A 12,873-nucleotide genomic window follows, 5' to 3' on the forward strand; every position below is an offset into this window, starting at 1 on the left:
TGAAATATGACGACTCCGACCCGCTGTGTCTCTGCACTCAAAGTGCGATTTGCCGAACGCGGTACGACTGCCATACTTGGTTTCACCCCTAAGCTGACAGTGGGGTGGAAGCTACGTGCTCGTTGAACCAATCCTTTCGTCTCGTGATCACGTGCCGGTCCGTACCGCCCGCGCAGAAAGCGGGGTCAGGTGATCAAAGGGAGACGGTTGATCGGTCTGGAGGGGGCGTATAGCTGCCATTGCGCTGTCAGCTTAGGGCTGAACGGAGCACAACCCGAGGCCGTTAACGTTCGTCACGCGGCAGTGATTACACGAATGCGTGCCGGTCCAACGGGCCGTCTATTCCCAGACCGGCAAAGGTGGGAGTTGAAGAACTCCCCTTGCAGGAGTCCGCAGCCTGACCGTTTGGCGCGGGAGGGCTGAGTATGCCTATAGAGTTAGGAAAGAAGCTACGCGCTTCAGAGTAACCACGCTGCGGCCCTCTCGGTGCTTAAGATCATTGTTGCCATTGTCTGATCTCTGGATCGCAGGAAACTCATTCGTCATCCAGAATTGTCGAAAGAGTCCGCGACAGAGCAAAAGGATATGACCTGAGCTTACCTGGCGCCGTATCTCAAGCTCAGGGTGTCGTACTTGCGAATCGTAACGATCGCCAGTGGACCTGGATGGATGCATACGGATGAGTCATTTTAATCGGGCGGCGGCTTGCGCCACCTAGCAGTAGTTTTTTCGGGAAAAGGGCACCGTCTGGGAAGGGCCGGGGCAAGGGGAGGGGGGGGGGATTATATTCTAAGCGTAGCTTGAAGTCAGTGGCTCTGCCCCTTGCGCCGCACGTGCGGCCACCGCTGTGACAACAGCGACGTCGTATTCGAGCCTCGTGGTGCTGTCTGCTGCCTAGGTGCACGGTGCAGTCGGAGTGCCTGAACGCTTCGGCTGGTGGCGACCAGCGAAGTTCCTCCCGGTGGCTGTCCCTGGACACGCAGCAGTGCATCGACTTCCAGTCCATCGCACCGGAGAAGCTGCCGCGCACTGCCATGGCCACCGTGAGTGCAACGCTTCGTGTAAAAAACGTACTAGACACCACCACGCTGCCTACAAACAAGCCCGCGTTTGCCCACACCAGGTGTGGGCATTGTGCGTGCCCAGAAACTAGATTCGCGTAGGCGGAAGCATCTGCGCACGCGCTGTGCCGACAGCAGCGCCACTGCGGTGGTCGGAGAGTTGGCTGATGGTAGGGTGTCTGGAACGCTTCTCCGACTGGTCACTGGTGTGTTTACCGCGTCCAGAAATCTGGCCCCTCGATTCCCGCCTGATGACGTCATACAAGTGTCATGATGTCGCCGATCGCGATCCTGGCGGTGTCCCAGCAGCGGTGGTATAGATGGCAGACGCCTGTTCTGCCGCAGGTCGCTCTCCAGTTCGACAGTCCAGGGTAGTTTCGGCAGCCTGGAGACGGGACGCTGCAACGAAAGCGACACTCGCGTTCGCTCGTGCTTTTCGCCAGCATTTCTACAAACCAACCACCAGGATCGCTGACACCCTGACTTTTGTGACGTCATTTGTTGCCACTTCGGGTCCACTTTTGATGTACTAGGACGCTAAGCGCACCACTTTGAGACGCGTTTCAGGCACCATACTGATGGATTGCTCACGTGTCTTCATTTACGTTGTATTCGCGGCTTGGACGTAATGTAAAGGCACCATGTTTGTAGTCATTTCTGCTTCTTGTCGAGAGAGAGAAAAAATATCCGTTTGTGCAAAATGTACGCTCCAGAAGCTATAGGCGCTCAGCGACAGCAAGACCACCAAAAATGGCCGCCAATGTGACGTCAGTGCAAGCAACGTATTCGCGGTCCGTCCATCATGAGCGGGGTGGTCAACAATATGACGTGGTGGAAGAGAAAGTCCCTCACGTCAGGCCGGAGGAAGAAGGGAGGGAGGGGGGGGGGGGGGGTCGGGATTGGTTACGCTAATTGCAGAGTATCTTCAGGTTGGTGCCTCTCTCCACTCAACCATTGTTTTTTTTTTTTTTTTTTAAGTTGTACATTATAATTTGCGCAAGCAACCTCGAGTTTCGCCTAACGGACACCGTTCGACGTTATCTGCACCGTCGTGGGAGCGCGACATCCACGGTGTTGTCCGTGGGGAGATGGGGAGGCGTTAGGAAGCTCGCGGAGATGGCTGGCGGGGAAGAGATGCACGAGCGTTCGCGGTCGCAGGTGGAGATCGCCATCAACCAGCTGCCCCAGCTGCCCCGGGGCGCCCACTACGAGTGCGTGTTCGGACGCAGCGCTCCCATCCAGGCTCGGGCCACGCAGCACGGGCTCGCCTGCTCCACGCCCGCGGTCCACAACAGGCCGTCCATCCCCGCCGGAGCCGGTGAGTGAGGCGAGGGGGCTCCGCGGCTGCTGCTCAGTGCGTGCTCAAGCAGCACCGCCTACAAGACAAGGCCGTAGTGCTGACATTTTTCTGCGTCGCCAGCGAAGGCCAACGCTGGATACAGACTGAAAACGAGTGCCACGTCAGCCCTCGGCTTCCAGTCAAGTTCGAGCCCAGCAATCGTCTTATGTGACCAGCGTTGGCCTTCACTGATGACGACATCTCTAGCAGCACTACGGCCTGGTTATCTGTAGGAGGCGCATGTCGCTACATGCCCCATTTGAAGCTATCGTGCAGCGCGTCGTCTCTCGCGCGTTTTGTAATGAATATGCCGTGATTGTTTGTTCTTCTTTCGTTGGTTCCCAGACCACGTGGACGTAACGCTGTACATCCGCTCCAGCGAAACCAACACGGATTTCCTGCACCGGCCCTTCACTTTCTACGATTGCTCCGTCCACAAGACGTAAGTATATGTGGCGCCTCCAGCGGGATAGTGCCAACGCTGATGGTAGATTGATACGTTCGCTACGCACTCCGCTAATACCACCTCCAAGAGAAGGCCTGCACGCAAGACGTCATATTTAGTGGACCCCCGACCTGCAGGCGGCAAACACGCCGAGGCTCGACGAGAACCGACGGAAAGAGGCAGACGCGTGCGTCCATTTCGGCGTCGTCGCGTGTTCCATGATACGAGCTGTTGCCTTTCTGCGGTACCGAGGCTCTCGTGAACCAATAAAGATTATTATTATTATTGTTATTATTATTATTATTATTATTATTATTATTATTATTATTATCATTATTAACGTCGCGCCCGCAGTGACGCAAGGTAGACGGCACTGCGTGGATCCACTGGCGGTGACGTTTTGGGGGGAGGGGTTGAGGCCTTGTCTTGTAGGTGTCTCCTCCACATGCGGTGGGGCTTGTGTGATCTCGCGGACCACGAAATTATCGTGTTCCTCGTTTCATCGAGTGTTGCCAGTGATAGATTGCCGCTTGTAATGGCGCGGTCGACTGGGCGCTAACGACGACCCCCTTTAAGCCCTTGTTCTGCTTGTTTGTCTCGCGGCTACCGCAGGTGCTCCGCTTGCGTCACGAGCGCCTTCGCCTGCAACTGGTGTTTCAGCGAGAATAGCTGCACCCACAACGCGTCGGCGTGTTCCCGAAACGTGATCCGGGGAGAAAACGTGAGTGGCACAACAACAAGAGCAAAGAGGGATGCATCGCTGGGGCGACCTCTCCGTCGGTTAGCTTCTGGCGTTTTTTTATAAGGGGAAATCATCCGGTGTTACCTGGTGTTTATTTTTTATTTTTTTTTAATAAAGATGTTTCGGACGGGGAAAAAAGAAAAACCTTTACAAAAAAATTAAGAGTCTAAGTCTAGAAGGGGAAGATTTCGACAAAAACAGTTTGAGCTGGAGCAAACCTTTCCAGAAATGGAAAGGGTTGACACCAACGAATGTTCATCGGTGTTGGACGGTGAAAACCGGAAAGTCTGTGGTCTAGTTATAGTGTTCCTAGATCTGAAAGTGTTTTCAACAGCTGTATCGGGCTCTCGTGTTTCATGGGCCGCGTTGGCAGTACAACCTGTGAGGAGGAGGAGAAATAATGGATTGTCTGCCAGCTTCTCGAACCTTCGCTCAACCTCCCTGCCTGCTACCCTCCTCGCCACTCGAAAGCGCATGCGCAATCAATCTGCGCGGGAGTTGTCCGCCATTCAAATTGCAAACGCTCTCCGTGGTTTGAGTTGCTCCCCCTCTCTGAAATCTAGACTCTCTGTAGGCACTTTCAGGATGAGAGCAGCGTCTCTTCGGAATGCCCTGCCTCCAGCGCGTTGCCTTCTGTCGTGCTTTGGCCGCGTCCGCACGCTCGAAGTTTCCGAGACGCCGAAGCTTTATCGAAGGGCTGGAGGCAGGACAGCTGAAGGAGCTCCCTGCCGTTCTAATCCTGTCAAACGCGAACGTGTAGTCGAAGGGTGTGGGAGGTGACGTGTGTTCTCTCCGGCGGGGGGCGCAGAACCCTCAGAACTCGCTGGTCAAGGGCCGCCAGCACTGCCCGAGCTTCAGCGCGGACAGCTCCATCCTCCTGGCCAACGGAGTGCGGACCGAGGTGGCCGTCGAGGCACGCAACCTGCCCAACCCCGCCGTGAGTTGACGAACACGCCTCTCGGTGCGCGCCGAACGGGTGACGCGCTCACGCTGCAATAGGGAGTTAGATCTTTCCGGCACCTCCGAGAACAACTCCCGATAACGATACGATACATGCGCAAAGGTAGAGAGTTTTAGTAGATCGTTCCCATGACTCCGATAACGATACCCGATACTCCGCCACCGCCTCCCTTGTGCATGCATAGTATCGTTATCGGGGCTATCGGAGGTATCGGAACGATCTACTAAAACTCTCTATTGTCGGCGAAGTATCGTGTATTGTTATCGGAGGTATCCTTACTGGATAAAAGGAAACATCTGGTATATCGGTAAAGCGATATTCCGATATGGGTTTCTTGTGAATCTGTTTTCCAGATAGCATTTGCCTTTCATTTTTTTTTTTAGGTTGTTCGCGGTGCATAAACTTACTTTCTTATACTCTAAACGACTTAATTTTTTCGCGAGGACCTAATTTTCGCGAATCCCCTACAATTCGCGAAAAATAGGTCCCGCGAACAGTTCAGATAAAATGTAAACGCATTTGAATCTATAGTGAGATCCTACCGCGTCGCGAAATTTAGAACCCGCGAATTATTTCAAAACTTCAGCTTTGACCTAAATCGTGAAATATTGAGCTCGCGAAAAATAAGTTGTTTACAGTATGTATTTTTTTTCTTCTTTTTTTTGCAATGGTATTCTTTATAGCTGACTTACAATCCTCCTTGATAGCTTTCTTTTATATGATGAGTTGTTCCATTTGAGTACATGCTAGCGCTACATCTTCGCTCCGCGCAACCAATAGGAACCCCACGGCGTTGTCACAAAGCTCCACGTTTCCTAACTCTGATAACTTTCGGTATGAGCATGCTCGTGCTTCTACTGCACGAGCGCTTCGTCGTCCTGTGAAACTCCTTCACGCGACGCGCTCGTGTGCATCATGGTCTCGCGCATTTCGTACCAGAACCACCCCAAATACAAACGTTCAAAAATGCGCCGGCAGAAAAAAAGGAAAAAAAAAAAAAGAAATAACGCATCAGTGGCATCCGATGTTATGGGCCGCCTTGAAAAAGTGACCAAATTGAGTTCTAAACCGGTTCTTGGGGTTGCGGTCTTCTTACGAACCGGTTCATGCAACCCGTATGAAACCCTGTGGCAGTTTTGACCTATACCGTGCCTATTTCGCCTACCGGTGCCTTATAACGACGGCGCGAGCGGGTTGGCGGCCACGGGGCCGGCTTACCGAAGCCATAAAAGAGAACCAATGAGATAATGACGCCATTGACGCCCCAGCCGCTTTTGTTCGGAAGATTAACGTCACACGGGGGTGAACTCCGTTCCACCCCACGACGGACCGGGACGCAGGCTACGAACCGCCAGAACCAATCCACGGCCCGGAGAAGGGTCTCACGTGGCCGTCCGGTGTTGCGCGGCGACGCGGGGAGCGCCAAGTTACGTGACATCCTCCGCGCTACGGAGTGGCTCCAAGTGGCTCGCGGCGTTCGTCAGGCGAAACAACGTTGGCCGGTCTTCGCCTCTCCTCCTCGTCGCTGAAAATGAGCTTTTAGACCGCTTTGAAGCGAACGCTCTTTTCTCGCGCGCGTTCATCGACCGCGTCACAGAGTACGCGGCGCGGAGACCTTTTAATTTCCGCGCTACTTTTGTGCATTATCTCTGCGTCGCTTACGCGCTTCGCGTGTAATACAACGGTGTTCGGGGCCTTCCCCGGCTCTTTTAGCTTAATTTAGAGCTTTGGCGGATCGGGGAACGATTTGGCGACGGTGCGAGTTATGCATCCGCGCTCGGTCGGGCGGCTCGGTAACGACGGGGGCTCGTTTTTCAAGGGACTCGCGCGCAGTCGCTCGCCTTCGGCTGGTTTCCGCGGCTAATTATTGGCGCGCCTAAAAGGAAGTGTCACATTTTTCGCCCTGAAATGAGGAGTTTTAGCGCGGTGCCTGGATAATTTGAAACGATCGCGCGTCACGCGCGGTATTTGTTTCGCGGAGTTTGGATGAACGATCGTTGGTTCGGGAAACTTTTCTAGAAGTATGCGTGAAAAGTGGAAATATCGTGGGAGTCTCATCAACTTGTTGACTTAGTTTATTTTAGTTTATTTCGCAAGCTGCCTTCAACTTTGACGATGAGCCGGCTTATCATAAACGACAGGGACTTTCAGTCGAGCGCTTATATGCTCAACGAACTTTAAAGGTATCAGCCTTTAATCAGCTGCCATTTTTTAACGTTCTACGACACGAGTCACTTTTTTTTTAAACTTATATATATATATATATACATATATTTATTGTTGTTACACTTTATTACGATAAGGATGGCGCGACGGCCTGGAGGGGACGATTTACAGGGGGGGGGGGGGGGGATTATATATATACATATATATATATATATATATATATGTGTGTGTGTGTGTGTGTGTGTGTGTGTGTGTGTGTGTGTGTGTGTGTGTTTATGTGTGTGTGTGTGCGCGCGCGCTACCCATAAAGATGAAAATACGACGGAATTAGTAATGTCAAACATTCGTTATTTCTTAATTGCTTTTTTTTTTTCCTTGGGGGGGGGGGGGGGGGTTTGCACGTGCATGATGGCAGTTTGTTTCATGAGCTTTAATTTTCTGTAGTTCGGAGAGCATTTTTCTACGAACGCGAGTTTGAGCGAGGGCCCGTGTCTTCCGCAGGACAACTTCCATTGCGTCTTGGGCATCGAGGGCGCCCAGCAGAGGGTTCAGGCCCGGGTGATGAACAACAAGATCATCTGCGCCCAGGCTGTGGTAAAAAATGCCGTCCACCTCAGCCCGTCACTCGACGAAATGAACCTAAAAGTAGCGGGAATAGAATTCGTTCTTTCTTCTTGCAGTACACGTACGACAGCGAGTTGCCCGAGCAACAAGGCACTCTGACCGTCCTCTGGAACCGAGACACTTTCATCGGCCAGACGAACGGTGAGAACCCTTTCATTGGGACATCCTACGCGGCTGTGTAAAGCGACGTGGATCAGCTAACGTAGAAGCGAGTCTTGTCAGGAGGGCCTTGCACCCTTGGATAGTTTCGGATTGAAGGCGTCTTCAACCACACCGGATAGAAATACGGCCGTTCTTCAACGCCACGAGGGAGGTAATTTTAATTTTAAACAGCCCTCTGTATACTCGCTTTCACCTTACAATAAACGTTGGCTTAAAAAAAAGTTGCAAGTAGAGGTGAAGTTGCAAGCAGAGTCGCACCGTCTGAATCGGGCTTCTGCCACACGGCTGTTTGTGGCGCAACCAGCCGGTGGCCTCTGTTTCGCGTCTGTCGATGTACGAAAGCGGACCTTGTCCTCCCCGTGCAGTGACGCTGTACAAGTGCCAGCTCCTGGGCAGTCACGGCGGCCGGCCCGACTGCTCGCTGTGCCTGACGCGGGACCCCAAGTACCGCTGCTCGTGGTGCGGCGGCTCGTGCGCCACGGCCGACTCGTGCATCCAGCCGGTGTCCACCACCTGTCCGCCTCCGCGCATCGACTGGGTCAGTGCCCGGCTCTCCCACCTGTCCGTACAAAACGCGCTCTTACAGGGAAAAAAAAAATTGTGAAACTTAAATTTTAAGGAATGTACCGGGTATTTGGGAGGAAAATTAAAGGTTTTATTTTCTCCTCTCATTGTTAACTATATATCACCCAGCGCGCAGAAACCAACTTTTAAGAATGTACTGGGTGTTTTTTTTATTTATTTATTTACGAGGAAAATTGCATTGTCATTGGGCAATATTGCAGGGAGCGAGTTTAAATATTAAAAAAAAAAAGTTCATCAGCATTAGTGAAATAGAACAAAATCATTATCTATGTATACAGCTAGGATAGAATAAGCCTTACCCATAGAAACAACCGCGATACAAAATACATTTTCCATTCAACACGATTGGAAGACTAAAATCACTCTATCCGAACCATCTGTCGAACAACTCTATCAAACGCAATTTTGAAGGTTAGTCAAGAACACATCCTTTGGTAACCTTGTCATTCACCAATAATCCCCCCCCCCCCCCCCCCCCCCACACAAAAAAAAAAAAAAAAAGCGAAACATTAGTAGGTTCGTTTGATTTGCCTGCAGCTCCCGCTTTCGCGCAGAAAAGCGTAGGGCGGTGTGTTTCCGGTCGTATCTCAATACACACGCCGGAAGTTCAGTGCCCTACACTTTTCTTCACCGGTGCAATCAAATCGAACGGCCCTACTCCTAGTGGGAAATGAGTAGGGCCAGACTTTGTTTGCACGGTCCGCTCTTCCCGGCAGTGCCTGCCCAAACGTAACGCTAGCAGTTGGAACGGCGATTGTGTAACAGGTGCCAAGCACTCGCAACTTTCTTTTATTATGCTTGGTTGTGGAGGCACGAAGAGGGCAAACTCCACCAAACACGTTCGTGTCCTTAGACAACCAAACAACAATAGAGAACGGGGAAACAAAGTGACTCGGTTGTTTACGGACGAAGCGGCCATTGCTCCTGGTTATCCGTTGCTCTAGTAAGAGTCTGGGAAGGACCCTCTCAAATGCAGATCACCACGAAAATAAAGCCAGTCAGTTCGTACTATCATAAAAAGCGAAGCATTTCTGGATAAATAAGGCCGCGTGCTTATCGACCGCGTACGGTACCTTCCTCGCACAAGCTTCCGAGCCAACAAACGTTATTTAGAGGATTCTTCCTTAGTGTCCTTCTGCTAATTCCATTGTCGAGGCTCCTCTCTCAAATTAGCAGAGCGAACCGTCTTTTTTTTTTTTATTTATTTACTTTCATTTTGGTTTATTTCGTTTTCGTCTTTCTTTCCCGTCAACATTCGCTTTCTCTTTCCTCTGTCGATGTTTATCCCGCTTTTTCTTCCGAAATTCCCATCAACAAGTTTAGCCGGTCGATTCGTTCATTCGGTTAACGTCGCCGCACAAACGGCCCCGATAAAGTAAATAAACAAATAAAAAAAGGACTGTCGCTGCGAGTTTCAGAAGCCGAATAACCTAGCTTAGTACAGGTAAAAGAAAAAAGAAAACGAAATTGCGAGACTAGGAGAAGGAAACTTTTGTTCCTTCGCGGAATAAATTCAATTACTAGCGGCCGCGGCCGTTCGTTGGTGGCGAGGCCGGCGCGCGGGGAACGCGCGCTCTTCCGCGGTACGAGCGAATCGTAAAAGTTGACGCGGCCATTTTATTTGGGACCGTTGTTCCATTTCCGGAAGAGAGGGCCGTCGACGCCGTGCGAAGGACGTCGAAGCAGCAGCAGCACACACGGCACGCACGCTTGGTGCGGGGGAACGGATTAACGGTAATGGAAGATAATTGTTATGGCACACAGGAAGGGAAGAGGACCAAAGACCAGTTCCTTTTGTTGCATCGCCGCCGCAGTTCGGGGCTTGGTTCACGTGTTTATCGACGATATCGCGCGAGGCGCCGTCGCGTTTAATTGGGTAATATGTATAAAGGCGGCCGACCCAAATCGACCGCAGCCCAAATCTAATCAGAGTTCTGAATATTCTGCCTGCTGCTTGCATGCTTGCTGGTAAGAAGAGATCTCCTCTTTTTTTTTTTTTTTTTGCGACTAATTGGATTGTGGTGGCCTGTTTCTGTAGACTCTGGAGTGGTGACAGAAGAGAAAGAATGGGGATGATTCCCCTGGGTGTTTGTTGTTGAGGTAGGGGAAGAGAAGGGGCTCAATTTGCGAGACCAAATAATGGTATTTATCCGGGCGACTACAAAATAAGGCGGCTTATTTTCTCGCCACCCAGGGGTAATCTTTCTGTGGATATAGAAGTCTGTGCGAATCATTCCTTAAATTGTATTGTGCATTGCAATAGATTTCTACAAAAAAAAAAAAAAAAAAAACATTTTTTTTTGTTTTTTTTATTTGCTTTTTTTAGAGATTCCACCCCCCTCCCCTTTCCTTCTTGTTGACCTTCTGAACTTCTATTTTTTTTTGTTTGTTCTACCGCACTTTGTTTTCTAATATAATTAAAAGTGCAGAATGTCACCAGCGCATCCACTAGCTTGTTCCAGCATCCTAAGTACTGTGAACTACTTTGTTTTCATGGGCTCAATATTTCTCGAGGTTCGAACTCAGAGACTGTGTTGTGGGCACGAAATTTTATTGTTTGGAGCTGTATGCTATGTATTCATTACAGTAGAACATTGTACTAATGTAGTAAAATTTTTTTTTTTGCGAGTTGCAATGCTAGGTTTTTAAAAGTTTGAGCCATTTACAGTATGATCTCCCTCTCTTTCTCTCTCTCACACACACGCACACACACATGCAAACACATGTTTGCGAGTAGCTACTAAACTGCTCCCAATGTCTTTAAAGGCCAACTCCGCTCGATTCCAAAGATTTCTCATTAAAAAGCCCTTGTAAAAGACTACGTTATTTGCTTTGCAAAAAAGGGGATATACATTTTTAAATGTAATTTTAAACACAAGCAGAAATCAAAACCGAAACTTCAGCTCCGTCCGGCACATTGGCCTAGGGCCACCAAGAACATAGCTATCACGTGGTAGGAGATGTCACGTGATCCTCTCCGCAACGACGGGCGGGATCGGGGAGGACATGTGCCAGGCTTAAGTGTCGTCTGCACCACACTCTTCACCACGTTTTGTTGTCTACGACATTCGACAACGTCTGTACAACTGCCGCATAAGTCTTCGCACATAGTGTCCAAAGTGTGGACGAAACTCCGACGGACAGTAATTACAAACGGTGAAACGACGATGGCGGTTGTGACGCGGGAGATAATGGTAACGGTGGGACTGCGGCAGGGCGGTCAGAGGGCTTTTAAGAAGCGCGCTGTGCTGGCACGTTATGCCAATCACGTGGACACCGCTGAGCACCAAGAGGATACATTGCTGACTTCACTTGTTACACTTGCCCGGAGAAGTAAGAAACAAGCAAAAGGGTGTAATGGAGATGATGTTCAGCTCACTGTTGGTTACACCCATGCCATAGCCTTGACAGCGCCGTTGGTTGCGCCTCAATTTGCCCGCTCAAGTCAGCCGATTTCGGCAACTTGGGGAGTTGCAAAGTTTGCCAGACTGTTTAAGAAACATTTAGACAGAACTATAATATTTGACGTGTGGTCTTCCTAGGTGATACTGAAGAGGACTGCATTCTTTTTTCAAAAGCATCAATGAAGCGGAGTTGTCCTTCAACATATTTCCTTCCCGGTTTGTTGCAGATCCATCCCTTGAGCGGGCCTATCGAGGGAGGCACGTTCGTCACGATCGAGGGAAGCAACCTTGGCACCAGCAAGGAGGAGATCTACGACAAGATCAAAATCGGAGGCATCCCCTGCATCCCGGTCGATTACAACGTCTCTGTTCGGTGAGGAGCAGTCGCCCTGTGTCGTTCACCGAACGCCCATGCTCGATCTATTCGCTCTTTCTCGTACGAGTTGAAACATGTTGGCACATCTGTGCAAATAGCCCTGGTACATTTCAGGTTTTAAACTGGGTGGCAGGTTTTGCAGTATACATGCAAGATCAAATCTATGTGCTATCTTCAGTTAATTTTTGCTTGTAGCGCTGTCGGACATAATTCGCTTTTATGTTGAAAGAATGATCTGCTAGAAATGAGAAATATATGCGAACCGGAAGTGTGCTAGGGCTACCTGACAGATGGCACCACCAAGTTTGTGGCCAAATAAAAAAAAGGAAGAATATGCTGCATCTAAACTTGGTTTCTCTCAGTGGTCTACATCTTGGAAGATTAGAGTTGTAGCTTATTTATGAAGTCACTGAACCCATACAATTGTTTTACAGCCTTTTTTGATTTCCATAAGAATAGTCTAGCACATCTATGTCTCAGCCGAAGTTTGTATACGAGTAGGAACTTTACTGCAGTATAATTACGCAGGAATGGCGACATTTATGTATGTCGCTCTCTGACGGGATCTACTACATCTTTTTGTTTATTTAGACTTTGTTAGGTGTATTTTTTTCATGTACTTTATTCATGAGGATGGTTGGAGTTCAGTCGAACAAATAGAAAATGAAACGTTTGCTCTTAATGTGACATTTTCCTTGCTGCATAATTCTTTGTAACAATCCTTTGCTTTTCTAACAGCATTTAAAGAAATTGTTGAGCCATATATGCATCCTTCATGCAAGTTTATAAAAAATACCTGCATTCATAACCTGTAAATTTAACTTCCATTTCTAAAAAACCCCGCCTATGCCACTAAGGCGAGTTGAATCTTATATCAATATACTGGGCTACATATCACCTGCTTTTCTGCATATCAGCATTGAAAGAGGAAATACTTTGTGTAACTAATTTAAATTCATTGTATGGTAAACCGATTATTTTGCTTAGGATCCTGATATTCTAACTTGC

At 49.5% G+C, this 12,873-nt stretch overlaps 1 protein-coding gene across 1 annotated transcript in view; it reads left to right on the forward strand.

The window, feature by feature from the left end:
• LOC8036364 (plexin-B) overlaps positions 1–12,873 on the forward strand; it is a 138,748-nt gene that overhangs the window by 109,352 nt on the left and 16,523 nt on the right. The window contains exons 7-15 of the mRNA XM_042291695.1: positions 899–1,043; positions 2,220–2,379; positions 2,746–2,842; positions 3,458–3,566; positions 4,396–4,524; positions 7,216–7,308; positions 7,395–7,479; positions 7,866–8,038; positions 11,717–11,862. Of these exons, the coding sequence (XP_042147629.1) occupies positions 899–1,043; positions 2,220–2,379; positions 2,746–2,842; positions 3,458–3,566; positions 4,396–4,524; positions 7,216–7,308; positions 7,395–7,479; positions 7,866–8,038; positions 11,717–11,862 (1,137 nt within the window). The remainder of the gene's footprint in view (positions 1–898; positions 1,044–2,219; positions 2,380–2,745; positions 2,843–3,457; positions 3,567–4,395; positions 4,525–7,215; positions 7,309–7,394; positions 7,480–7,865; positions 8,039–11,716; positions 11,863–12,873) is intronic.

Source organism: Ixodes scapularis, unplaced genomic scaffold (assembly GCF_016920785.2).
Source record: "Ixodes scapularis isolate PalLabHiFi unplaced genomic scaffold, ASM1692078v2 PGA_scaffold2__306_contigs__length_199485367, whole genome shotgun sequence".
Taxonomy (NCBI): Eukaryota; Metazoa; Arthropoda; class Arachnida; order Ixodida; family Ixodidae; genus Ixodes; species Ixodes scapularis.